The sequence below is a fragment of the Myotis daubentonii genome, chromosome 5, assembly GCF_963259705.1.
Source record: "Myotis daubentonii chromosome 5, mMyoDau2.1, whole genome shotgun sequence".
NCBI classification, from domain to species: domain Eukaryota; kingdom Metazoa; phylum Chordata; class Mammalia; order Chiroptera; family Vespertilionidae; genus Myotis; species Myotis daubentonii.
This window is the reverse complement of record NC_081844.1, coordinates 72,603,366-72,627,709: the sequence shown is the minus strand read 5'-3', so window position 1 is coordinate 72,627,709 and position 24,344 is coordinate 72,603,366. Positions and strand designations below refer to the sequence as shown.

General features: G+C 38.6%; 2 protein-coding genes across 18 annotated transcripts in view; both read left to right on the top strand.

The window, feature by feature from the left end:
• BLTP1 (bridge-like lipid transfer protein family member 1) overlaps positions 1-16,178 on the top strand; it is a 170,991-nt gene extending 154,813 nt beyond the window's left edge. For 14 of the 16 annotated variants that reach the window (XM_059698107.1, XM_059698112.1, XM_059698108.1 and 11 more), the window contains 12 exons: positions 999-1,136; positions 1,796-2,053; positions 3,175-3,325; positions 3,729-3,886; positions 3,988-4,180; positions 4,391-4,608; positions 7,031-7,282; positions 8,178-8,381; positions 9,947-10,141; positions 11,172-11,306; positions 12,551-12,716; positions 15,473-16,178. In XM_059698107.1, coding sequence (XP_059554090.1) covers positions 999-1,136; positions 1,796-2,053; positions 3,175-3,325; positions 3,729-3,886; positions 3,988-4,180; positions 4,391-4,608; positions 7,031-7,282; positions 8,178-8,381; positions 9,947-10,141; positions 11,172-11,306; positions 12,551-12,716; positions 15,473-15,689 — 2,285 coding nt within the window. In that variant the 3' untranslated portion in view covers positions 15,690-16,178. Of the gene's footprint in view, positions 1-998; positions 1,137-1,795; positions 2,054-3,174; positions 3,326-3,728; positions 3,887-3,960; positions 4,181-4,390; positions 4,609-7,030; positions 7,283-8,177; positions 8,382-9,946; positions 10,142-11,074; positions 11,307-12,550; positions 12,717-15,472 lie in introns of those variants that run through there. The other 2 variants (XM_059698116.1, XM_059698117.1) reach the window with 2 other exon arrangements.
• Positions 16,179-20,384: 4,206 nt separating this feature from the next.
• Positions 20,385-24,344, top strand: part of ADAD1 (adenosine deaminase domain containing 1) — a 29,413-nt gene continuing 25,453 nt past the window's right edge. Inside the window, exons 1-3 of one of the 2 annotated variants that reach the window (XM_059695326.1) lie at positions 20,385-20,567; positions 21,532-21,720; positions 23,445-23,612. In XM_059695326.1, the coding sequence (XP_059551309.1) occupies positions 20,393-20,567; positions 21,532-21,720; positions 23,445-23,612 (532 nt within the window). In that variant the 5' untranslated portion in view covers positions 20,385-20,392. The remainder of the gene's footprint in view (positions 20,568-21,531; positions 21,721-23,444; positions 23,613-24,344) is intronic. The other variant, XM_059695327.1, reaches the window with a different exon arrangement.

The window sequence follows — 24,344 nt, the reverse complement described above, 5'->3', positions numbered from 1 at the left end:
AATAAAGGAGGAAGTACCTCCAGGGCATTTAATGGAAGGATGGGGTAGGCAGCTGCTGATAAGCTGTGAGATCAGAGGGAAACTGAAGGCAGGTCTGGGGGACCCAGGTGTGAAGACCCTCCTGAGGCCCTAGAGGAGGAATAAGGAGGGCAGAGCAGGAGCTGCGTGACCAGCACAGGGCCTTCACGCTGACCAGCCCTGCTCTGGCAGTGGTCACCAACCTTTCAGACCTTGTGGACCACCAGTTGGTGACCATTGCTCCAAAGGATTCCTTAAACCAGCGGTTACCAACCTTTTGGACCTCATGCACCACCAGTGGTCCACAGACCACTGGTTGGTGACTGCTGGTCTAGCGCAGTGGTCGGCAAACTGCGACTTGGCAAACCGTGGCTCGCGAGCCACATGCAGCTATTTGGCCCCGTCATTGTGGCTCTTCCACAAAATACCGACTTCTGCACATGGGCCACGAAGTTTCAATCGCACTGTACATGCATGCCCGCACGTGGTATTTTGTGGAAAAGCCACGCTGAAGGGGCCAAAGAGCTGCATGTGGATCGCGAGCCACGGTTTGCTGACCACGGGTCTAGAGGAAAGCAGCAGTTCCCCCACACCACCACTTGGTTTGAAGTCACTTTTGAGGAAGTGTGTATCCCAGTTTATCCCATGATTCATTCGCCACATTTTAGAAAAGCCCTGTGTTCAAGTTGAAAGCTGTCTGTAAGACTGACCTTTAGAACCTCTGTGAGAATTTATTGATAAAGTGTAATTCCAGTTTGCCTTTACCTCAACAAAGGAATGGAACTAAAGTGCTAGAATCTGCTACTTTTCTCATTTATGGAAGGAACATATTATCCCTTACTAATCATACTGTGCAACTTTAGATATTTCATGAATTGTAGCTATTATAATTTAGTTGTGTAATACCATATTATACCATGTAGAAAATATTAAAGGTTTTGGAAATTTGTACTAACACATTTTTTAAATTTCTGTATCAGCTGTTTGTGACATAGGTTCTGCTTCCTTCAAATATGATATGCGCCGGCTCAGTGAAATTCTGGCATTTCCAAGAGCCTGGTACAGGAGAAGTATTGCAAGACGTCTCTTCCTTGGAGACCAAACTATAAATTTGCCAAGTAAGCTCACTATGTAATTAGAGGTACACTTAGTTTGCTTTTAATTTTGGTTGCAATAGTAATAAGATCCATGATTGACAACACAAACTTTGTCTTACTTGGTAAGTTATGGCATGCAGTTCATTCCCTCATTCAAGCATCTGCTGATCCCCTCCAGTGTGCCAAGCATGGGAATGCATGAGCAGGGTCACAGAGAACTTGCCCTCTCAGAAACTACATTCTGCTGACATTAACAATTATTTTATAATCTTAATAAAATCTGGAAATGCAGAAATACATGTAACCATTAAAATCATGATTAGATAAGCATGGAAAATAGAAAGTGTTGGGGACATGCTACCATATTGCCTGTGTTTTTCTCCTGGACTTAGATATTGTGTAAGTGAAAGGTAGAGTTAGCAAGATACAGTACAAAATATACAAAACCTGGTCTTGGTCTATTTCCTCATCTGTAAAGTGGGAGCATAATACCTCTTCAGCCATTCTCATAGTGTTTCTGTGAGAAATAAACTAATGAGCTGGAATGTGCTCTGCACACTTGTCAAATAGAGAACTAAACGTATGTAATGTGCTTAGAAGTGGTGGAGTGTTAAAATTTATTATTTTATAGCATGCCAGTTTTACCCTGTTAATTGTTTTTGTTTCCACTTTTCTGTTAGCGTCTGGCCCAGGGACACCTGATTCCATCGAAGGGGTGAGCCAACATCTTTCCCCGGAATCATCAAGAAAAGCTTACTGCAGGACCTGGGAGCAGCCGAGTCAGTCAGCCTCCTTCACCCACATGCCTCAGTCACCCAATGTGTTCACTGAGCACATGACAAACAGCACCATGTCACCAGGGACAGTGGCACAGAGCCTGAAGTCCCCAGCTTCCATAAGATCCAGGAGTGTATCGGATTCTTCAGTTCCCCGAAGAGGTAACACTGCCCTCTTTGTTATCAGTGGTCCTCCAATGACTCCAGGATAAAAATCTCAATTAGTTACTCCCAGATTTCTGTCTCACCTGCAGGGAAGTAGACTCTTGCAGGTTTTTATGGAAGATGGAGGGGAGGGGATCCAAACCAAACAACACACACTTCAAAGTATCTGAATGCAGAAGAGATAGCTGGGTGGCTCAGAGCTTTAAAAGGGGGTAGGGAAGAGGAGAGAGCACATGGTTAGTGTGGTGCTTTGCAAAGGGGTAGGGAGAGAGGAGGGAGCACATTGTTAGTGAGCTCCAGATAGTACAGTTATTTTTTTAAATTGTTTTCAATTACAGTTTATACTCATTATTTTGTATTGGTTTCAGGTTTACAACATAGTGGTTAGACAATCACATTGCTTTACAAAGTGTTCTTGACTATATTCCTTATGCTGTACTTTATAGCCCCATTGCTATTCATAACTATCAATCTGTACTTCTCAATGGTACAGTTATTTTTAGAAGTAAACCAACCCTACAGTATTGTAAAAGATGTTTGATATTGAAAAAGTTAATCTTTGTATTCATTCATTCTTTTATTCACCCATGTTTTTTCAACTCTTATGTGCTCAGCATTCTACTTGAGTCTGAACATATAAAAATGAGTGATTTAGTTCGTGTCACAAGGTAAGATTAGGGTATAATGAGCAAATGCAGGACTCAAGACATGCGTGAGTCTGTAAGACACAGAAGACAGGCATGCAGCAGCCTCTGCATCTCAGAATGGTCCCTGCTTTCAGGTCCTCTGTTAGCCAGTAGAAACTTGGGATTTCCTTCTCTGCTGAGAACCCAGGGTGATGAAAGATCTGTGCTGCTGTATCCTGTGCATACTGGAATTTCCTCCTGTAACAAGGAACTCATAGATAACTTTCTAAGCTTCCAGAAAGTGCGACTTCCAGCACCTGCTAAAGTCAGTAAATGGTAACTCTTTTAGAGGCAGTGTGATAGCTATTTAACATTTGGCTATAACACAAGAATATCATTTCAGTTTTTGGATTATAGTGGTAAGAGTGGTTTTTGCTTTGTAATCACTGAGCATCTGTGAACAAATGTGCATATGATTTTTTTTACTTTTAGACTCACTTTCAAAAACATCAACTCCTTTTAACAAATCCAACAAAGCAGCAAGTCAACAAGGGACTCCATGGGAAACACTTGTCGTGTTTGCTATCAACTTGAAGCAATTAAACGTCCAAATGAATATGAGTAATGTAATGGGAAATACAACGTAAGCTCTTCAGATACAAAGAAAATATATTTAATCATTACTTGTAATTTTTTTATAGTGTATTAAAGTAATTCAAAACCTTTCTCTAATGCTGAAATGTTTGAGACAGTGAAAACAGTATATAAAAGATACGAAATTGCTTTATACTGAAATGGCTAATCTAATCCTAAAGATACTATACTATAAAACAATATGAAATGTATGTTTTAAAAAGAGAAAAAATTATAAGTAAAACAGCATAATTTTCTAGCTAAGCAAAAAGCCTTATAAATATTAATATTTAAACATTTACTGGTTTTTATAATAAACTTAAAAAAAACCTTTTTTGAAATCATCTAACTCTTGTTTTAGTTTATAACACTGGAAGCCATATGTCTACTTAATAATCCTTTTCTTATTTTAGTTGGACAACGAGTGGTTTGAAGAGCCAGGGCCGCCTGTCAGTAGGAAGCAACCGTGACCGAGAGATCAGCATGTCCGTGGGGCTGGGAAGATCCCAGTTAGACTCTAAGGGAGGGGTTGTTGGAGGGACCATCGATGTCAATGCACTGGAGATGGTTGGTATGTTGAATTTTACAACTGAAAAATATATTGAAAAAAAGTTTTAAAACTTTTGATGAGTTTTTCCCATTCAGCATTTCTCTGAAAAATAATTATTTCAGCTCATATTTCTGAACATCCGAATCAGCAGCCCAGTCACAAAATTCAGATCACGATGGGCTCCACTGAGGCCCGCGTGGACTACATGGGCTCCAGCATCCTCATGGGCATCTTCAGCAATGCTGACCTCAAGCTGCAGGACGAGTGGAAGGTGAATCTGTGCAGTGCCTTGGATTCAAGCATAAGTGATAAAAGGTATTCAGGAAATAGGACCTTTCAAACTTTGTATGACTTCTCTGAACATATTTTCTGTCATTCAGTGAGAAAGCACAAGCTTTTATATTTTGCAATTAATGTGAATGAAAAAGCTTGGTGGGGAAGGGACTTTTTCTTGTACTTTTAAACCATGTACTTCTAAACCATCTTATATAAGCTATTTGATAAAGACTCTGTTTTATATTCTAGTGAAATTTTTGTCCATGGAGATTTGAAGTGGGATATTTTCCAAGTAATGATATCAAGATCAACCACACCAGACCTGATAAAAATAGGAATGAAGCTCCAGGAATTTTTCACGCAACAGTTTGATACCAGCAAACGAGCTCTGTCTACCTGGGGACCAGTTCCTTATCTTCCACCTAAGACAGTGACGAATATCCTAGAGAAAAGTTCACAAGAGCAGTGTAAGAAATAGAACTGAGGCTTTGTGTGTGCTGATCTTTCAGTGAATGTGTTGCAATTTTCATTTAAAGTCACATAGTATCTGTATGCCATGCTTAGAGTGATCCATATGCTCTTCTCCAGTTCACTCAGCAACGTACCTGATTCCCACCCACATGGGCATTGAAGCCATCATTTGAGAAGTAACCGTTTCTTATCTCCTCCCCTTGCCACAGCTCATCTGAATCATCCATATACCACATTTCTGAATACAAATTATGACAATACCATGTTCTGCTTAAAAGCACAAGCTGTGGAATCAGATTATCTGAGTTTGAATTTATTAGCTGTGTTCTCCTAGGCAGATTATTATTTTCACTCAGTAGGTCAATCAACAAATATTTATTAAACATGCTCATGTGCTAAAGCACATGGCATAGATCTAGTGGGCAAAGTTCCTAGCCTCATGAAGTTTACATTCTAATGGGAGAGACATCCCATATTTAAGTTACTAACTAAAATGCAAGATAGTTTTAGGTAGAGAGAGGTGCTGAGAAGAGGAATGAAGCAGTGGAAGGAAACAGAGAATGAGTGTGTGAGGATGGCCATTTTAGAAGGGGGCTCCCGGAAGCCTTTTCTCAAGTGAAAGATCTAGGCTGAGGGCTAGGAAAGAGCGTTCCAAGCACAGGGGCCTATGGAGAGTGCAGGGCTCCCGCAGCAGGAGGGTACTTGCTTTGAGGGTCACGAAGGCGGTCACTGTGCAGAACAGTGAGCAAGCAGGTACACACTGGACTTTAGCTCAGATAGCTAGGCCACGGATAAGAGTTTTAATATGATGGGTAGCTATTGGAGAGTCTCGAACAGATTTCATATTATTTTACTTTACCTTAAAATATTCCTTTGTAAAGCATCGCTCTGGCTGCTGTGTGGAGAATAGACTGTAGGCAGTTAAGGATGGAAGTTCAGAGAGCAAGTGTAGTAATTACTACCATTACACACATACTGACCTTACCATAGTAAGGAGGTGCTGTGGGAGTCCAGGCTACTAGTGATGGTGGCTTTAACTAGGTGATAGAAGTGAAGTGGCAAAAAGTTGTTAGAGTTAGGATAATTTTTAATAACTTTTTATTATCACAGAAGCAATACTTGTACATTGAAAAAAAAAATAGAAAATACAAGCAAAAAATAAAAGCATCCTATTCCATCAAAAAATTATTCCTGTGAACACCTGAGAGCATGCACCTTCAGATATTTTTCTATGCACCTATATATGTATATGTTCTTTTTACCAAAATATTGTTCATACTGTTTTATAACCTTTTCCATTCAACAAGCTCCCACTTTCCATTTTGCTATTTTAGCTCCTCTAGCTTGTGACCACATTCCACAACTGACCTAAAATTTGTCCAAACCAGTATATCACATTCAAGATCACAGGTCAGATCTGGTTATGTTTCTTTACTCACTTTTAATTCAGCATAGTTCTTTTTTAATGACCTAACTTGAGAGGCTTGGCCAGTTATCCTACACAATGTCCTGCCTTCTATTTTTCAGTTGCTTCCTTGTGGTTCCATTTATCTCCTTCCTCTGGTCCTTTTATTTCCTTTAAACTAGAATTGGTGTCAGGCATATACAAATGGAGGGGGGTTTTCCTAAAATGCCTTTCCTGGATTCTTGAAAAAGTTCTTGTCATAGAAAACAAACAGATAGACTCATAGAATTGTTTTAGATTAAAGGAAACTAAAGAGACATGCCAATTACCGTAAATACAATGCATGACTCCTGGTTGGATCTGGACTTGGAGCTGTGGAAAACAGCCAAAAAGGACATCACTAGAATAAATGGGAAATATTAAGGTGTGTTACTCAAATTCCTGAAATACCTGGAGGTCTTACTCAGATGCAGATTCTGATACATAAGTGTGGGGTGGACATAAGAGCCTGAATTTTGAACAAGCTCTGGGTGATTATGATGGTCCTCAGACCTCACTTTTGAGTAATAAGGGTACAAAAGAGTAAAAAAAGAAAATGTACTAAAATTCAGGCAGTCTGTTTGATTTCTAGGTCTTCTAGTTGCTGGTTTAGTTAACCCGTCCTCTGCTTCACTTGAACAGGGTCCAAATGAAATACCTAGTTTACAGTTACTGTGAGAATTGTATAAAATGTCATGCAAGTATTTGTAAATTATTACAGCAGTATTAGTTGCAATTATTAGCAAGTTACTACTTTCCTTAGTTGCATCCATCCTTATGCAGCATCTTTCCCAAGACTATATGCTTATTAGCTTCTGCTTAATGTTAACCAGGGTTGGGTTGTTGTTTTCATCCCTTACCTGAATCACTGCAGCTGCAGAAAGGAGCCCTGCTACTCCCCAGCTCCCTGCCATTGCCATTGCAGATGTGCCCATGGCAGGCTCTCAGGACAAACCTGTTTGGTTTTCTTGCAGTGCTGGACGCCGCCCACCATCGACACTGGCCTGGAGTACTGAAGGTGGTATCGGGATGCCACATATCCTTATTCCAGATCCCATTACCAGAAGATGGAATGCAGTTTGGAGGATCGATGAGCTTACATGGAAACCACATGACACTAGCTTGTTTCCATGGTCCAAATTTCCGTTCAAAATCCTGGGCCCTTTTTCACCTAGAAGAACCAAATATTGCTTTTTGGACTGAAGCTCAGAAGATCTGGGAGGATGGTAAACTGACACATTTCAAACTTTTACTCTTTTCATCTTCTGATGTGATAATACATAGCAGAGTAACTTTTCTTTCTCATATCTTTGATCTGTTTTCTCTTATAACATTTCTGAAGTCCATTCTATTTGTTATTATGTACCTGACATGTCAAGGAGTTCACTGCCAATGAGTCAGTTTCTATAAAGTCTGGGATGTAAAAGACTTATTTCTGAACTTGCTATCTATTCTTTTTCTTGCTTAAGCAATTAAAGTTTCTGTTACTGGCTGTAATCATAATAGTACTTATTGTAAAAATTTCTTACATAAACATGAAAAGAAGAGATACAGTGGCAGTATATGGAAATGATCTGCCTTCAAGACTACGATAGGCAAGGCTCTGCTTTTACCTCTGTTTACAGTGGTAGACCCAGTTCCTTTCAGCTTTAGTTTTTTACTCAGTAGTTTCTTAATGATGACCCCTCCCCCCCCAAAAAAAAAATGGTTGATGCTTTTTTCTTTTTTTATTGTTTAAAGTATTACATATGTCTCCTTTTTCCCTGATTGACAACCCCAACCCCGGTCCACTCCCATCCCCAAGAGCAAGCCCCCACTTCCCCAGTGTCCGTGTCCATTGGTTATGCTAATATGCATGCATACAAGTCCTTTGATTGATCTCTAACCCCCTCTCCCCTGCCCCTTGTCTCTGGATCTGTTTATGTTGATCATTATGTCCCACATATGAGTGGGTTGATGCTTTTCATGTTACTGGGGATAAATCCAGTAATAGCTAAAAGAAAAAATATTTGTGATTTTATTTCTCACTTATTTGCTCATTTTCTATCTGTTGCTCTAAGCACAACTCTTTTCTTGCATTTAAATATAATTTGTTACATTAAGAAACTTTTTTTCCTCTAGGCTCTAGTGATCATTCTACATATGTTGTACAAACATTGGATTTTCATCTGGGTCATAATACCATGGTTACCAAACCATGTGGCGCTTTGGAAAGTCCTATGGCAACAATAACCAAGATAACAAGGCGTCGCCATGAAAACCCACCCCATGGAGTAGCGAGTGTGAAAGAATGGTTCCATTATGTTACAGCCACAAGAAATGAAGGTTAAAAGTTTGATTTTTTTGGAGATATTTATTTTGTTTTTTCCTAATTTGGATTCTGTTGACTGTATAGAATTTAAGTGGGGGGAAACTTTTCATTTCTTCAATTAAACAATTTTCATTTTACTCCTGCTGATGTAAGTAACAATATTAATGGATGGTTTCATCACTCTGGAAATGCAATATAGACTTAAATTATTTTAGATGTAACTGAAAACAATCAAAGTAAAATTGGCTTAAATAACTGAAATTAAGTTTACTTTAAGATAATTGGAAACCTATTTTGATACTGTTAAACATTAGAGATTTGGAGAAGTTATGACACAACTAAGTACTAGGATGCCACAAACTTAAGGTTCTCGATGGATGAAATAAAATGAAACTAAATAATACCATTCCTATGAAGTCATAAGTTTAAAGAGTGGTTTTGATGAGTTTTTCATTTGATTTGATCACCAATCTTAATAATGTGGTCATGAAAATTTTTATTTTGTGGTTGTTTTATGTTCAAGTTTATAATACTGCTTTTAGTGATTTCATTTGTATTAGAAAGCTGACTAGATTGAGAAATAAGACTTGAATGTTTTATTTTAAAATGACTTTTCAAAATGGAAAGGATGATGACATGGGCCCATGGAAAATAGTTACTATGGAATAGGCAACCCCAGGGATTAAAGACTGTTCTGGGAATAAAGGGGTATAAGGAAGCAAATTAGAAGAGTGTGCATGTATTAACTGTTCTACCTTCCAAGTACACATTTTAGGGAAGGGTTCCTTTTTGGCTGGGATACTATGGAGGGGCTGTCAGCAAACTAAACTGCCACCTGTGTACCTAGAAAAGTGCTAATTTTCTAAGACAACCATAATGTAATCATAGCACATACATTGGGGAATATCAGGACTTCTACCTGATTTCAAGATCAGGATCATATTTAATCACAAATTCTGTAAGAGTGAAGTATTCAATGTATGGAGATTAACGAAACTCTTAAATTCAGATATGAATTTAATCCTATATAATAAAAGCGTAGTATGCAAATTGTCCCCTTCACTGGGAGTTCGACCATGGGGTGGGGCCGGCTGGGGGAAGGGAGGGAGGCTCTGGCTGGCGGCAGCAGCTGCTGGGGAACCTACCAGTGCACAAATTTCATGTACTGGGCCTCTAGTTGAGAATAATATTCATTTTAAAGTTCAAGAAACAAAAAAGCAAAATGGATTGGATTTTTGGATTTATTCAAAACTATGTTATAAAGCTTCAGTCTTGAGAACAGTGATCTATATCACTATATATGTGTGTATATAAGTATAAATATAAATCACTACATATAAATTAACATAGCTCTATATTTATTTACATAAATGTGTCTATACCCCTGTCTACATATATAGAGATATATAATTATTCTCAAGACCACAACTTTATATGGTTCTATTTTTTCAAATGTGAGTTGATTTTGAAACTTCTGAAATGATAAAAGTTTCTGTATCATAGTGCCATGAAAGCTATAGGCTTATCTATGTCTATTGGTTTAATTTGACTGTTACTGTCTTTATTATTATGCATGTAGAGCTAAACCTACTTCGTAACGTTGATGCTAATAACACCGAGAATAGCACTACTGTGAAGAATTCCAGTTTGTTGAGTGGATTCAGAGGAGGTTCTAGTTACAATCATGAAACAGAGACTATCTTTGCATTACCAAGGATGCAGCTTGACTTTAAATCTATTCATGTTCAAGAACCACAGGAACCTTCATTACAGGGTATGTGGAAGAACAATCTTTAGTTTCTGAAGCTACTAAGAAAATTCTAAAGGAACTTAGAACTGTTTTTTGTTATTTGTGTGTAATATTGGTATAATCTGATTATATAATTTTCTATATATATAAAAGGCTAACATGTTAAGTGTACATCTGACCGGCTGTGACGCACACTGACCACCAGGGGGCAGACACTCAAGCAGGAGCTGCTGAGCTGCAGTGACTTGGCAGTGGCGCTTCTCGGGGTGATGCATCCTGGAACCAGATAGGAGGGAGCCCAGTTCCTCGCAGGGCCATGCGATTCCACCTTTGGCCGTGGGTTATGTTGTTGCTGGGGTACTGTCGGCCCTAAATCTGGTTTACTGCACACTTGTGTTTGCATTCCGCACCCTGTACAACAGCAACTTTGCAGAGTGCCCTCTCGCACTCTGGGACCCCTCGAGAGATGTTGGAGAGCCAGTTTCGGCCCAATCCTGCAGGCCAGGCTGAGGGACCCCATCTGTCGGAGGGACCCCACTCACTCCACAGATGCCCTTCAAGCCACGGCGCCACCCCAGGTGTGGCCAGTCGGAGAGGAACCACGGGAGGTTGGCTCCAGGGCATGTCCAGCCCATCTTGCCCTACCGGCCACCTTCTAATTAATTTCAATGTGCACAAATCCGTACACCAGGTCACTAGTGTTATATAAAATAACATAAATTGATTTCCTGGGTCAAAATGATTGATGTTCTTGCCAGCCATGTAACCTGTGGCAAATAATTTAATCCATTTGTATCTCTTTCTCCTCAGTAAATTGGAGGATAATAACTGGTTCAGAGGGTTTTTATGAGGAATAAATAAAAAATTATATTTATGTTAATATAAAATGTTTATTAAACCATCATCATTCTGTGAATCACATACAAAAATACTCATTTCTTTCTTGTTGCATTTCAGTGGATGCATTTACACAGACACATGTAAATCCCTTCACAGAAAGAGAAAGGGATTTATTTAATTAAATCTTTACCATAAAGGAACTTTGCCCTTGCAGATGCCAGCCTGAAGCCGAAGGTAGAATGTAGTGTGGTGACAGAGTTCACTGACCATATTTGTGTGACTATGGATGCTGAGCTCATCATGTTTCTCCATGATTTAGTGTCGGCTTATCTTAAAGAGAAAGAAAAGGGTGAGTAGCATATTCTTGTTTTGGGGATTATGTTTTTTTTTTTCAAGCTTCAGGAAAGGCAGCTGTCTGCCATTTATATGGATTTTTAATGATCTAATGATAAATGAGTACAATGTGTCTCCTTCCTCTATGAATTGCAAATATCAATAAATGAAATGAAATGAATATAAATAATCTATTAGTAAGACTATGTAACAGATTGACTGTCTGCTAGGCACACACAACACTCTAACCATGCCTCACGTTGAATATATTTTGTACTTCACAAAATATTTCCTATATGTATGGATATTACAGACTTTGTAGGAGATTCTCACAAAGTAGTAAAAGGAAAAACCTCTATGAAGAAATACGACTAGTCAAGTGAAATGACTAGAGAAACTACATAATAAAGGAGCGTGTTGCCTATTACTTATGATCACTAATTTATAAAGACTTCATCTTTCATAAAACATTTGCATGTTTACTATATTGAGTGAAAAGGCTGCTTACATAAAAAGCTTCTAAGTTAGTACCACTGTTCAAATATATGTATCACCATTAACATACTAAAACCATTGAGTTGTACATATTAACTGAGTGAATTTTATTGTGAATTATATCTCAGTAAAACTGTTAAAATAATAAGTCATCCACCTACAGCTGTTCTTTAGGAAACCTACAACTGTCAGTCCAGTGCCCTAGGCCTGCTAATCACATAAATGTTATCATTCTTTACCACTAGTTTTAGGCCCACAAATGTATGTAAAACATACACTATTACTCAAAAGTAAATTACATTATTTCTAATTGTAAGGTAATACAATAACTTTGATATTGGCTTTTTCCAAGCAAAGCAATACCAATTATTGGCACTTATTTAAGGCTTATTTAAAATATTACTTTAAAGAATATTTGTATTGATTTCAGAGAGGAAGGGAGAGGGGGAGAGATAGAAACATCAATGATGAGAGAGAATCATTGATTGGCTCCCTCCTGCACACCCCCTACTGGGGCTCAAGCCTACAACCTGGGCATGTGCCCTTGACCAGAATCGAACCTGGTGCCCTTCAGTCCACAGGCTGACTCTATCCACTGAGCCAAACCAGCCAGGGCTAAAATATTACTTTTTAAGAAGTGTAATTAAATGAGACTTTGGCCAATTCACAAATAAAATAATGGAACAAATTATTCTGTTCATATAGTGATTTAAAATAAACTTATAAGATACATATTTGCATACTAATCTATTATTTTCATTATAGCCATTTTTCCACCTCGGATTTTATCTACTCGACCAGGACAGAAAAGTCCAGTCATTATACATGATGACAACTCCTCTGACAAAGACAGAGAAGACAGCATCAGTTACACCACTGTGGACTGGAGAGATTTTATGTGCAACACGTGGCATCTAGAGCCCACTCTTAGGTAAATAGTGGGTATATATATTTACCTATATTCTATGCGATTATTAGGAGAAAAGGTTATAAATTATGTATTAGGTTATTAAATATTTTGTATTGAAAAATATATTTAGAAGTTAGCCAGTTGTAATCTTGACAACATCTGACTGCTGTTTTTGCTGTTCCTTTCTGCTATTGTAAGTGTTCTAGGAACAGACCCTGGGAATAGCTCAGTACTGGTTAGCTGTCCACTGTGTGGCATTCTGTTAATCACTAAAATGTGAGAATAACTCTGCTGCTATAATGGCTATTATTTTTTTACCCTCTCACCAAGATGTTATTTTCAGGTAACTGAGGTAGGTAGTTATAGTAAACTTTTGTTACGTAGTTTGGGGAGATGTAGTAGAAGTCATATATCATTAAGGACCGTATAATTCTTACATATGTCACGACAATGTAATAGAGTAGACCATGTCACAGTGTCCTTTTGTCTGCATAGGAAGCAATATAAAACCATTCCTGAAATGTCAAATGTAATGCTATCAGCTTCTGATTCCTTTACTGAGTCATGTTCTACAATCATGATCCCAGTGACATCAACTTGTTTTCATATCGTAATTTTAAAAGTATTTTCTAATTTTAATTATTTTTATAATTGCTGCTATAACCAGCAGTACTTGCTTTGTATGTCCTTGTTTGTGATTGACACTCACAACCCTATTATTTTTCCCTTTCCTTTCATCTGCTTTGTTAATCAAATTATCACTGTTTGATTCATGGAATAATGGTATCAAAAAAAGTCCATCATACTCAACACTATGCAGAATGACACAGATTTCATTTAGATAAGCTTATTATTCAGACATACTTATACCAAAATAATTCTAAACTAACAAAATATTCATTATACAGTGGACTTCTGTATAAGTAGAAAGTGAATCAGTAATTTGTATTCAGTGAAATTTGTTGTAACCAAATTGACAAAACACTTTAGTATTAATAGCACATAAACGCATGAGAAATAGTAACAATGTCAATACTCAAACAATATTAAAATATTGCAAAAGTCCTAATGCAGAAAACTGTTTAGAAAATCTGTTTTTTATTTGTAATTCTAAATAAATATAATTGACTAGATAAGTCATCACCTAACGTTGATAAGTTGGTTCTATGACTTTAAGGGAAACAACTTTAATGAAACCAGTTTTACCATAGGCTACTTGATATAAACAAGAGTTAAGTTCCTACAAGTTATAACAAAATGGTGTTATTCAAAGACCTGTTGTATCTTTTCATTTAAAATGAGCATAAAATAGTTAAATTTTTCATAAAATATATTCCTTACTTTAGCAAACTACCACGAGACTAAATATGGTGTGGTAGTGGGTAGCATGGTTAAGAGCGGTGGCTCTAAGCCCTGCTTCCTGGCTAAGTGACATTGCCAGAAGGATTTAATAACTGCTGTCTCAGTTACCTCATAAAAAAAATTTGAAAATGGTATTACCTACCTTGTGGTTACAATTCTTAGATAAGCTAATTAACACAAAATGCTTATAACTGTTAAGAGTTTTAACAGATCAATGTTTAGTTCCTCCCTTTCCCCCTAACTGAAATAGTGGGAGAGAGGCAGCTGGAAATAAAAATGATAGTTCTAATACTGGTAATGCTGGTGACAGAGAATGTGGTTTGGAGGTCTGGCACCAGTGGCTTTCTACTACAGTCCAGGTTTGGACTCACCTGCAGTGTCTCAGTGCTGCAGCCTCGCATGGGGCAGGACTGAAGTTGTGCAGTCAGCAGCACTGTGTACTCACCTAGCCACAGGCAGCTATGAACTGTCTTGGGCTCAACTATTTAAGGACCTGTCTTTGAAAAATCCTATGGCATAAAGGAACAGATCAAAATGAATGGTTTCTAAGAGAAGGTAGGGAGGAGGGTACTACACTACACTATTCAGTTCCTCCATTAATTCGCCAATCAGATAACTCATCAATAAGGGGGCAAAAAGAGGCCAGGAGGGTTTCCTTGATGGCTATGCCTCTATATCAGCGGTTCTCAACCTATGGGTTGCGACCCCTTTGGCGGTCGAAGGACCCTTTCACAGGGGTCGCCTAAGACCATCCTGCATATCAGATATTTACATTACGATTCATAACAGTAGCAACATTACAGTTATGAAGTAGCAATGAAAATAATTTTATGTTGGGTCACAACATGGGGAACTATTTAAAGGGCCAGAAGGTTGAGAACCACTGCTATAGAAAGAAATACCAATAATAGGAAGAAAATGGTTCTTCTTCTAACATGTTTAGCACACAGCAAACACTATAATTTTACCCCCCCCCATTATGCCACATACTTGAACTCTTATTTTTTTTCAGTGTAATTGACAAAACAAAGATATTTTAAATGTATGACATTGAGACTTGATATACATATACATTTGAAAAGATTTCCCCCACCAAGTTAATTAACATCTTTTAGAATAAACCAAATATCCTTTAAATGTTTAAGATGACTCTGTAACTTTGGGCTTAAAATAATCAGAATGAAATTCACTAAACTCCATTACTGTATATATGCTTATCAAGGATACTTATAATCACACTTTTTTTTTTTAATGCTATTATAGTGAATCCAGGAATTGTAGGTTAGATTATTCAAATGTACCTACTGAAGATATTTTGTTTGAGCACATTATGGAGGCTTACTGATGTGCTTAAACTTACCTTCAGGTCTGTGCTGGGACACTGTACTCCTAATTATTTTTTATAATTATTTTAGATTAATTTCTTGGACTGGAAGAAAGATTGATCCAGTAGGCGTTGATTATATTCTTCAGAAATTGGGCTTTCATCATGCCAGGACTACTATTCCTAAATGGCTTCAAAGAGGAGTCATGGACCCACTGGACAAGGTTCTGTCAGTTCTTATAAAAAAACTTGGTACTGCACTACAGGATGAGAAAGAAAAGAAAGGAAAAGACAAAGAAGAACACTAAAAAGTAACTTGATCTGTGAACAAATTATTACACCGGAGTGCTTTTTTGTATATTAGTTATTTTAAATATGACTTTAAAATAATTCTAATTTTATGGCCATTATGTTGAAGGTTTGTAAGTTAACCTGTTTGTTCTAGTTCCACCATTCTGTATACAGTGAAATATATTGCATGATAATGTAAATTTTGTGAAAAACTAGATTAAAATATATATCTACTCAGTAGGGTTTATAATTGTTATGTGCAATATGATTCCTGCATCCTAAAATATTTTCAGAATAACTGTGAATTTCCTGTTATTGGCCATACTTTTTGAAAAAATCTTGTTCATAATGTGATTATTTTGGTCATTAATTGCTTTTTCTTTTTAAAAATGTAGACTTGTATAAATACCTATTTGTATATAGTTTGAGTAATTGTGATATGATTAAATACCACTAAAGTATTGTTTGTAATTATTGTAATAAAGTCACAATAATTGGTTTCAGTCTGTTCTTCCTTTGATAGCTTATTCTTATAATTAATAGATGCCCACCCTGTTAGTTACTAAATGTTTTCATAGAAAATAATACTTATAAAAATGAAATCTGTATAAATATAGCCAAAAAAGTGTGTAGCCAGAGAGAGGCATATCAGACACTTCAGAGATATTAGGTGTAGTTCTATTTCTTAAACTAGTGGTCAACACATAGCTGTTTGTTTTTATTGTAATATATTCTTTATGTACATGTTTATATTCTTTTGTGCATATGAAGGTAGGTGTATAGTACATACATTAGTATAATAAAAAGATTTTAAAAGAATAGCAAAATCTATCTATATATATATACTTATATATATAAAAGGCTAATATGCTAAGGGTCCGTCCAGGTAATGATGTCACATAGCAACACCCAGTTTCCTCTCCCTAGCAACTAGTCTCCTTGCAGTTTCTTCAGCCCAGGAATACGACTTGCTTTATAGCCAGGTGGAAACATTTTACACTTTAACCAAATGTCTGTGAAGCGTTTTCCCATACCTCATCTCATTTGATCCTCACTGAAGTCCTGGAGTAGGTGGATAGGAGAATTGGTGAAAGGAGAATTGGTGAAAGCCTATGTATTTTCTTTTCATTAGCCAAAAAATGGGAGATTTAGAAAGCTTAGAAACTTGATCCAACTGAAAAAAAGAAATGGTGGGCCTTGAAAATGACTTCAGGTTTTCTCACTGCGTAGAATATAGTCAAACACTGCTACAGTTAAATATTTTACCCTTTGTTCTCCCTGTGTGATCTACAATAATAATCCCTTTGTGTTGGTATTTACTGCTGTGCTGCTGACAATTACCTGAAAGAGAAACTGGGGTGCTTCACTGGGCTGGAAAAAGTTTAGCTAAATCAGAAAGCAGGTCTAATTAAGCAATTTTATTTTATATCTATAAAAGGCTAAGTTGACTTGCACATGTGTGATACATATAAAGCTCTGGTGCCAATCGCACACATGTGTTTCGTTCTGTCATTGTCAATCATGAATTTGGTTGACACTCCTATTATAGAGAAAAGGCAAATAGCGATATTAAAATATTTCTTCTAATTAATTTCCTTTCAATGTTCACGAATTCATGCACTGAGCCACTGGTCTAAAATAATATTCAAAAGTAAATACTCTTAATCACAACTCATGTTTGAAATCAGCCAAATCAGTACAGTCCATTTAAAAGTTGGGTAAACATGCCGAAACCGGTTTGGCTCAGTGGATAGAGCGTCAGCCTGTGGACTGAAAGGTCCCAGGTTCGATTCCGGTCAAGGGCATGTACCTGGGTTGCGGGCATATCCCCAGTAGGAGATGTGCAGGAGGCAGCTGATCGATGTTTCTCTCTCATCGATGTTTCTAACTCTCTATCTCTCTCCCTTCCTCTCTGTAAAAAATCAATTAAATATATTAAAAAAAAAATAAAAATAAATAAATAAAAGTTGGGTAAACAATAGACTTAAAGAACCTAGAATTAGAAAACACCTCAAGAAAGCCTCTGGTTTGGAATATTGAACTCAAGTAGATAAGGCACTATTCTCTCAGATTGAAAAACAACAAAAAAACCTCACAACCTTCCAGAAGAGCCAAGGAACTTAGCCATCCAAGGTCATGGATTTGATGGGGCAGATGGACAGACAGACACAGTGTTAGGGGAATTAAAAATTGTACTCTGTTGTCACACAGCAACTTAGTAATACAATTAAACTAAAATCCTAGTGGCTAGAGTCATAATTTTGAATTCTTTCTGCTACATCATCTTTTTTAACTATTATCTGCCTGATCTCTCTGTATTCTCCTCAATCACCTCCACAGTTGGGGGCTATAGGAACATTATATCTATTAGTCACACTTACCAGAGAAGCAAATTCTATACCTACTTTGGATCTAGTGTCTAAGATAATACTGCCAGAAAGATACTTCATAAAACAAAGTAGATAAAAATTAAATTATTCCTTACTTGAGCCCTTCGGGTATTAATTATCTGCTTCAAAGAAACAGTTATGCGAGTAAGTTCTAAATGTTAAAACTTTTCAATGGCTTTAAATATTATTGATATATGAGTTACCAAAAAAATGACTTAAGTATAAACTTACAGTATTTCTGGCACTTACAGTGAGAATGCTATAAAAAGAAAAGGGCAATTTAAATTTGCAACCAAACTTTCTGTGGCTCTGTTGGGCAAGGCTATGAGAAAATCATATTTGTGCACTGCTAGTGGGAAAGTAATAGGAACATTATGGAAATTTCAGGAGAAGAGAAAAAAGAGGGACCGAAAATACATTTAAAGAAATAATGGGTAAGAATTTCCCACACCTGGGAAGAGAAAGGACCCAGACCCACAACAGCTGAATGAGAACAGAGGCACACGGAGACACATTAAATTCGCAAAAGTCAGAGACAAAATAATTTTAAGAGAATTATTAAACAGAAAAGGGAGAAGATATATGCATAGGAACCCCTTGAGACTATAGGCAGAATTCTCATCAGAAAATTTTCAGGTCAGGAGAGAATTAGATGGCATATTCAAAACATTGAAACAGATAATTATCAAACAAGAATTCCATACCTGGCAAGGCAGTCCCTCAGAAATGATGGAAGGATAAAGACTTTCTCAAACAAAACCTGAAAGAGTTCATTACCAGCAGACCTGCCAAAATGCTAAAGAGAATTCTTTACTTGAAAGTAAAAATATATATTAAAAAAAACCTAACCACAAAAACATAGAAAGGGAGTGTAACTCTCACCAGTAATGATAGTGATAGATTCTGCAATATGGTAATAGTTTGCATAATTCACTTACAACTCTAGTTTAAAAGTTAAAGTAATAAAAATAACCTTAACTACAAAAATGTTATTAGTCACACAATTTAAAAAACATGTAAATTGCAACAGCAATGGATAGATCAGGCAGCATCAATAAGAAAACAGCATATCTGAACAACACTATAGACCACACAGACCTATCAGATATATGCAGAACATTGTAGCCAAGGGCAGCAGAATACACATTCTTCTCAAGCACGCAATTACCTGCGTATTTGTGGGCGGATATTACTTCTTGCTGTAATGAGGTATAATACCATCAGTCCTATTATGTTTGTTTCCTTTTTGGAGAAAGTGACTTAACTCTTCAGAATCCTGTCCATATAAAAAAAAAAGTAGAGGGCACTAAAACTTTGTTATAACGATGTCACTCAATTCCTTCTGGGTTAGTGCCAAAACTTTAGTAATTTACTATTAAAAATATGTTCAACAATCTATCAGCTAACACCTCCATGAGAGCCTGCTTCAACTTTTGCGAGAGCGAAGGACTGAAAACACCCACAGATGAGCGCCATCAGTCCTCAACACGTCCACCTGTTCTCACACATCCTGTGGAATCTCAGGTCGGTTATTCTGTCAACAAGCCTTTCCAGGCGCCTTGTTAGCGCTATGAATGGGGAAAAGCGAAGGGCTTCCTCGAAGCCACGGTGGATAAGGAGGCCCGATGGGGGTCACTGTGGACAAGGAGACCCGCCTTGTCCAGGCTCCGTGAGGACTGGGGGCGCCGGGGCGCAGAGTGAGTGACGACGCCGACCGGCGCCACCCCCACTTCACGCGCTGAGCGAGAGGCCTGCGCCAGGGCCACCGGCTCACGTGACGTTCAGCGACTTCTCACGCTCCAGACAGGCGCATGCGCAGAGGCGGAGGCGCGGCCCAGGTGCGTAGACGGTTGGCGATAGGACAGGGCGGGACAGGGGCTTCATCGGGGCCTCCGTCAGGGCCTCGGGCCACCACCTGGAGACGGCTTTCGAAAACCGCAGCGCTGGCCGCGGGGCTCTCACGTACAACGTCCTGCGGGAGAGGCTGAGGCCAGGTGGAGAAGCAATGGCGTCCGCCGGGGAGCCTCGGGGCCTGCGGCCCGGCCTCAACTGCCCGCCTGCGGGGTTGGGCCGGCAGGGCCGGAAGGACTACTTCGGTGGGTGGTATCTGGGCCCGAAGGGAGGCCAACAACCGAAGGCCAGCCTCGGGCGCTGCGGGTCCCCTGGGGCGCGGTTTCCTTCTTTCCCCAGGTCTCGGAGGGCTTCGGGCTTTCCTCTTGGGCGTGGTGCGGGGGCGGAATGAGCCGGCGCCAGCGGCGTGAGGCCTGTTGCGAGATGCGGCCGTGCGTACGTCATTTTCTGCCAATTTTGTCTCATTCGTAGGTGAGAAAATGTCCTCCAATAATGGCTGGTTTCAGAAGAGCTCCCAGGTCCCTAGCTTTGCTCAGATGCTGAAAAAGAACCTGCCAGTCCAGCCACCCGCCCAGACGGTCACCACGCCCGCAGCGCAGTCCTCGGAAAGTGACAGCCTGTCCCGCATGGCTTCCAAGGTCACACCAGTGACGGGTACGACGTCTTTTTCACCTGCAGTCGGGCCTCAGCTTTTTCAGGCTGAGCTTTGAGCCCCCAGTTAAATGTTTCCTAGACATGTGGCTGCGTCCCTGCGGCCAGGCGCCGCCCGCCCGGAGCGTGCATCCGGCTCCCAGCGCTGTGGGAAGCTTGCGGAAACCCTCCCCCTTGGCTGCTAGTCATTTTGACCCCTTGGCGGTGCAGCCCCGTCAGGTGTGCCTTGCCTTATGGAGAAGAGGCTGTCACCCCTTCAGAGAGGGGGCCGGGCCGAGACTGGCTTGCGTTCCGCAGATCCCTTGGCATCCTTAGTGTTGAGTACACAGCAGGGACACACACCCTTTACAAATTGGACCAATCTCAAGGTGAAAGATAATGTAAAACAGTCCATGGGAAACCAAAAACGAGGTTCTTGCCCCAGATGTGTGTTTTCCTCCACTGTAGGCCTTAGTGACATTGCACGTAAAAATGGCTTAACGGTTCTCAACCTGTGGGTCGCGACCCCTTTGGCAGTTGAACGACCCTTTCACAGGGGTCACCTAAGACCATCCTGCATATCAGATATTTACATGACGATTCATAACAGTAGCAACAGTACAGTTACGAAGTAGCAACGAAAATAATTTTATGGTTGGGTCACAAGATGAGGAACTGTATTGAAAGGGCCAGAAGGTTGAGAACCACTGGCTTAGAGAGTCCCTGAAGACCTTGACATGACTAAAATTTTGCGATTCTTTGATAGCACTTAATGACAGTGGTAGCCCTTCTTTCAACATAGCCTTGGTATTCCAAGAGATTTTATACATTATACAGAATGACAGGCTGCGTTCGGCATTTGTGCCAAAATTGTTTAGGAGAAACTTATATATATGGAATAAAAACCACACATGACTAAGTTTGTGAGGGACAATGTCTTATTTTTTTTTAATGCATCAAATTGACAAGCGTAAACATTTATTTTTAGGTAATTTTCCAGAACCATTGCTTTCCAAAGGTCTTACATCTATTTCAAATCCCGTCCTTCCTCCAAAAAAAATACCTAAGGAATTTATAATGAAATACAAACGTGGAGAGATCAACCCTGTGTCAGCCTTGCACCAGTTTGCACAAATGCAGCGGGTTCAGCTTGACCTTAAGGAAACGGTAACAACAGGCAAGTGAATGCCGTGTCTGGTTATTACAGGATGGGAAAATATTATCCTAGTAAAAGCAGAGCATATAAGTGGCACTGAATTTCTATATTCACATAATGTTGGGGTTAAATAACTACTATTTTTGGTTGGTATACTTTAGAAAATGTTATATTATTTCTTTAGCCTTTTGGAATCTGCAAGTAACTCACATACAAAATACTTATAATCATGGGATTTTAATTTTTTGTGTATGGCTGGTTGAACTGAAATCTCATCAGCCTTGTGTATTATACACAGGTGTAAATACTTGTAGAGTAAACATGCTTTTTAGGGATGTTAAGTATTTGGACTATGATTATCTTATTAGCAGGATTCTGTGATATTGATGCCTAACAAAAATTATGGCCAAATTTGGCTTCTGAAAGTCAAAGATCAGAGGTCAAAGTAACACATGATTGGTACTCATCAGCAGTCCTGTATGAGACTATTTTCTCGGTTCTCTCTAAACTGCCCAGTAACCAGAAGACTGTTACCACATTGTGCCTGTGGAAGGCTTCAGGAATACAAATCAGTAAAATGCAGAATGCAGCTTCTGATTTCATCACCTATGACCAGAGACTTGGAAGAACTTTAGGAAAGTGGAGGATAAGAGAATAAGTGCTCTTAAGAGGCATTGACAATTTTTAAACATGTCTGTGCAAATAGGGTCTTAATGTAGAAGGGAGTTTTCCTAGGTTTCTTTGTTATGGGGTGAGGCCACAACATTAGTAACAAACAGAATTTCCGGAGGATGGGGCCCAGAAATCAGGATTTTTAAAAGATTCCCAGGTGATTCTAATGTGCAGCCAAGGTTGAGATCCACTGTCATAGGTGATGGAAGGAAAGCAATTTTCCCAAATGCAATCAGGAGTTGCTTGTAACCTTGATGTACTTCTTCAAAAACAAACAACAGTTAATGAAATATTTGAGAAGAGAAGATAAAGGCTTATGTGGAGTGGCATTATACTTGGCCATCTCTAATGAGAGTGGAGATTGAAGTTAACTAAAGTCTGAAAATTTGAACTGGAAAATTCTTTGGCCTGTAAATTTAGGAAATGATTCCATTTCATTTTTTTATCAGGAAAATATGAAATCTAGTAAAAGTAATTGTGTAAAGGTAATCCTAGAGATTTTGGATGACAAGACATCTTTATGTTTCGGTTTTCTTTGTTAATTCCCCTTCCTCCAACTGCCCTACAACTGTGATGGGTTGAGTTGCTTACAGTGACTCCCTGATAGGTGTCCAGGATTTCTTCAAAGGAATCCTTTCTGTTCTGGAGCTTTTGAAATTATCAGGGAGGAAAAAGTATCAGGGCACCCAAAGAGGGAAAGAAATTAAATTTTATTGGTATTGAAGTTTGAAAGAAGAAGGTGTTGCCAGAGGCTCCACATTTTGCCTGTAATTTGTCGTTTGATAGATATATGGATGCTTTTCATTCCCATGCATTATTCAGGACACAGCCACTCCATATATGGCCTGCACTGTAAAGTTGACCCTATGCTCATGCTGAGTCTGGAGCCAGCTGTGCTACTTGAAGGACTCCTCAGAATTAGTTCAGGGACCCACCCAGCTTTCCTTTCATCTCTATTGGTCCTACAGAAAAACTGATAGGCTGAGGTAGCTAGTTTTCCACAATTTTGTAGTTGGATGTTTTCCTGTGTAACAGACATCTTTTGCAGCATTTATTCTGAGTTCTTTTTCAAGGTAACGTTTTGGGACCATATTTTGCTTTTTGTGCTGTGGTGGATGGTATCCAGTACAAGACTGGACTGGGACAAAATAAAAAGGAATCTAGATCCAACGCAGCAAAATTAGCTCTTGATGAACTTCTACAGCTGGATGAACCTGAGCCAAGAAATTTTGAAACATCAGGTAAATTACTCTTGATTATAAAGTATTTGTAAAATTTATTATTTTTAGAAGGAATAACCTGAAAGATTTTATATTAATGGAGAGTTACTTCGCAACTGCAGTCTTTGTAGCAGGATTTGAATAATTTTCTTCCATTGCTGTCTAATTGCTGATGTATTTAACCATAGTGTATATTTCAGTCCCTTAAGAGAAAAACATGTTGCTCAACTGTCTGATAACTTGTCAGATTGTCAGTGGGTTTGATTCCCAAAACTTATTTTTCTTTGCAAATATTGGATTCTTATATTTAACACTGTGCATTTAATACTTAGAGGTTTTTAATGCAATTTTTGTGAAGTTTGCCTGTGTTAAATTCAGTAATACTAGAATTACTTGAGAAAATAATGGCCTAAGGTAGCATAGCAAGAGTGTAAACTCCAGAATTAGATTGCTCAGGTTGGAATATTGACCCTGGACAGACAAGTTATTTGCACTCTAAGCCTAAGTTTTCATCATTTGAAAAGTGGGGACAATGATAGTACCTACCTCCTGTGGCTACCATGCAAAGCCTTTAAGCAGTGCATGTGAATAGTATATGATCAAATGGTAGTTCTTATTAAATATCAATTTGAGGAATATGTTAATGTGTTATATATGTTAGCATAGTAAGCAATTTTTGTCATGTTTCATGTTAGGTTACATTTTGGTTTACCCTTTGGTTTAATGTCATGTTTTCTTGTTTTTCCTGGATTT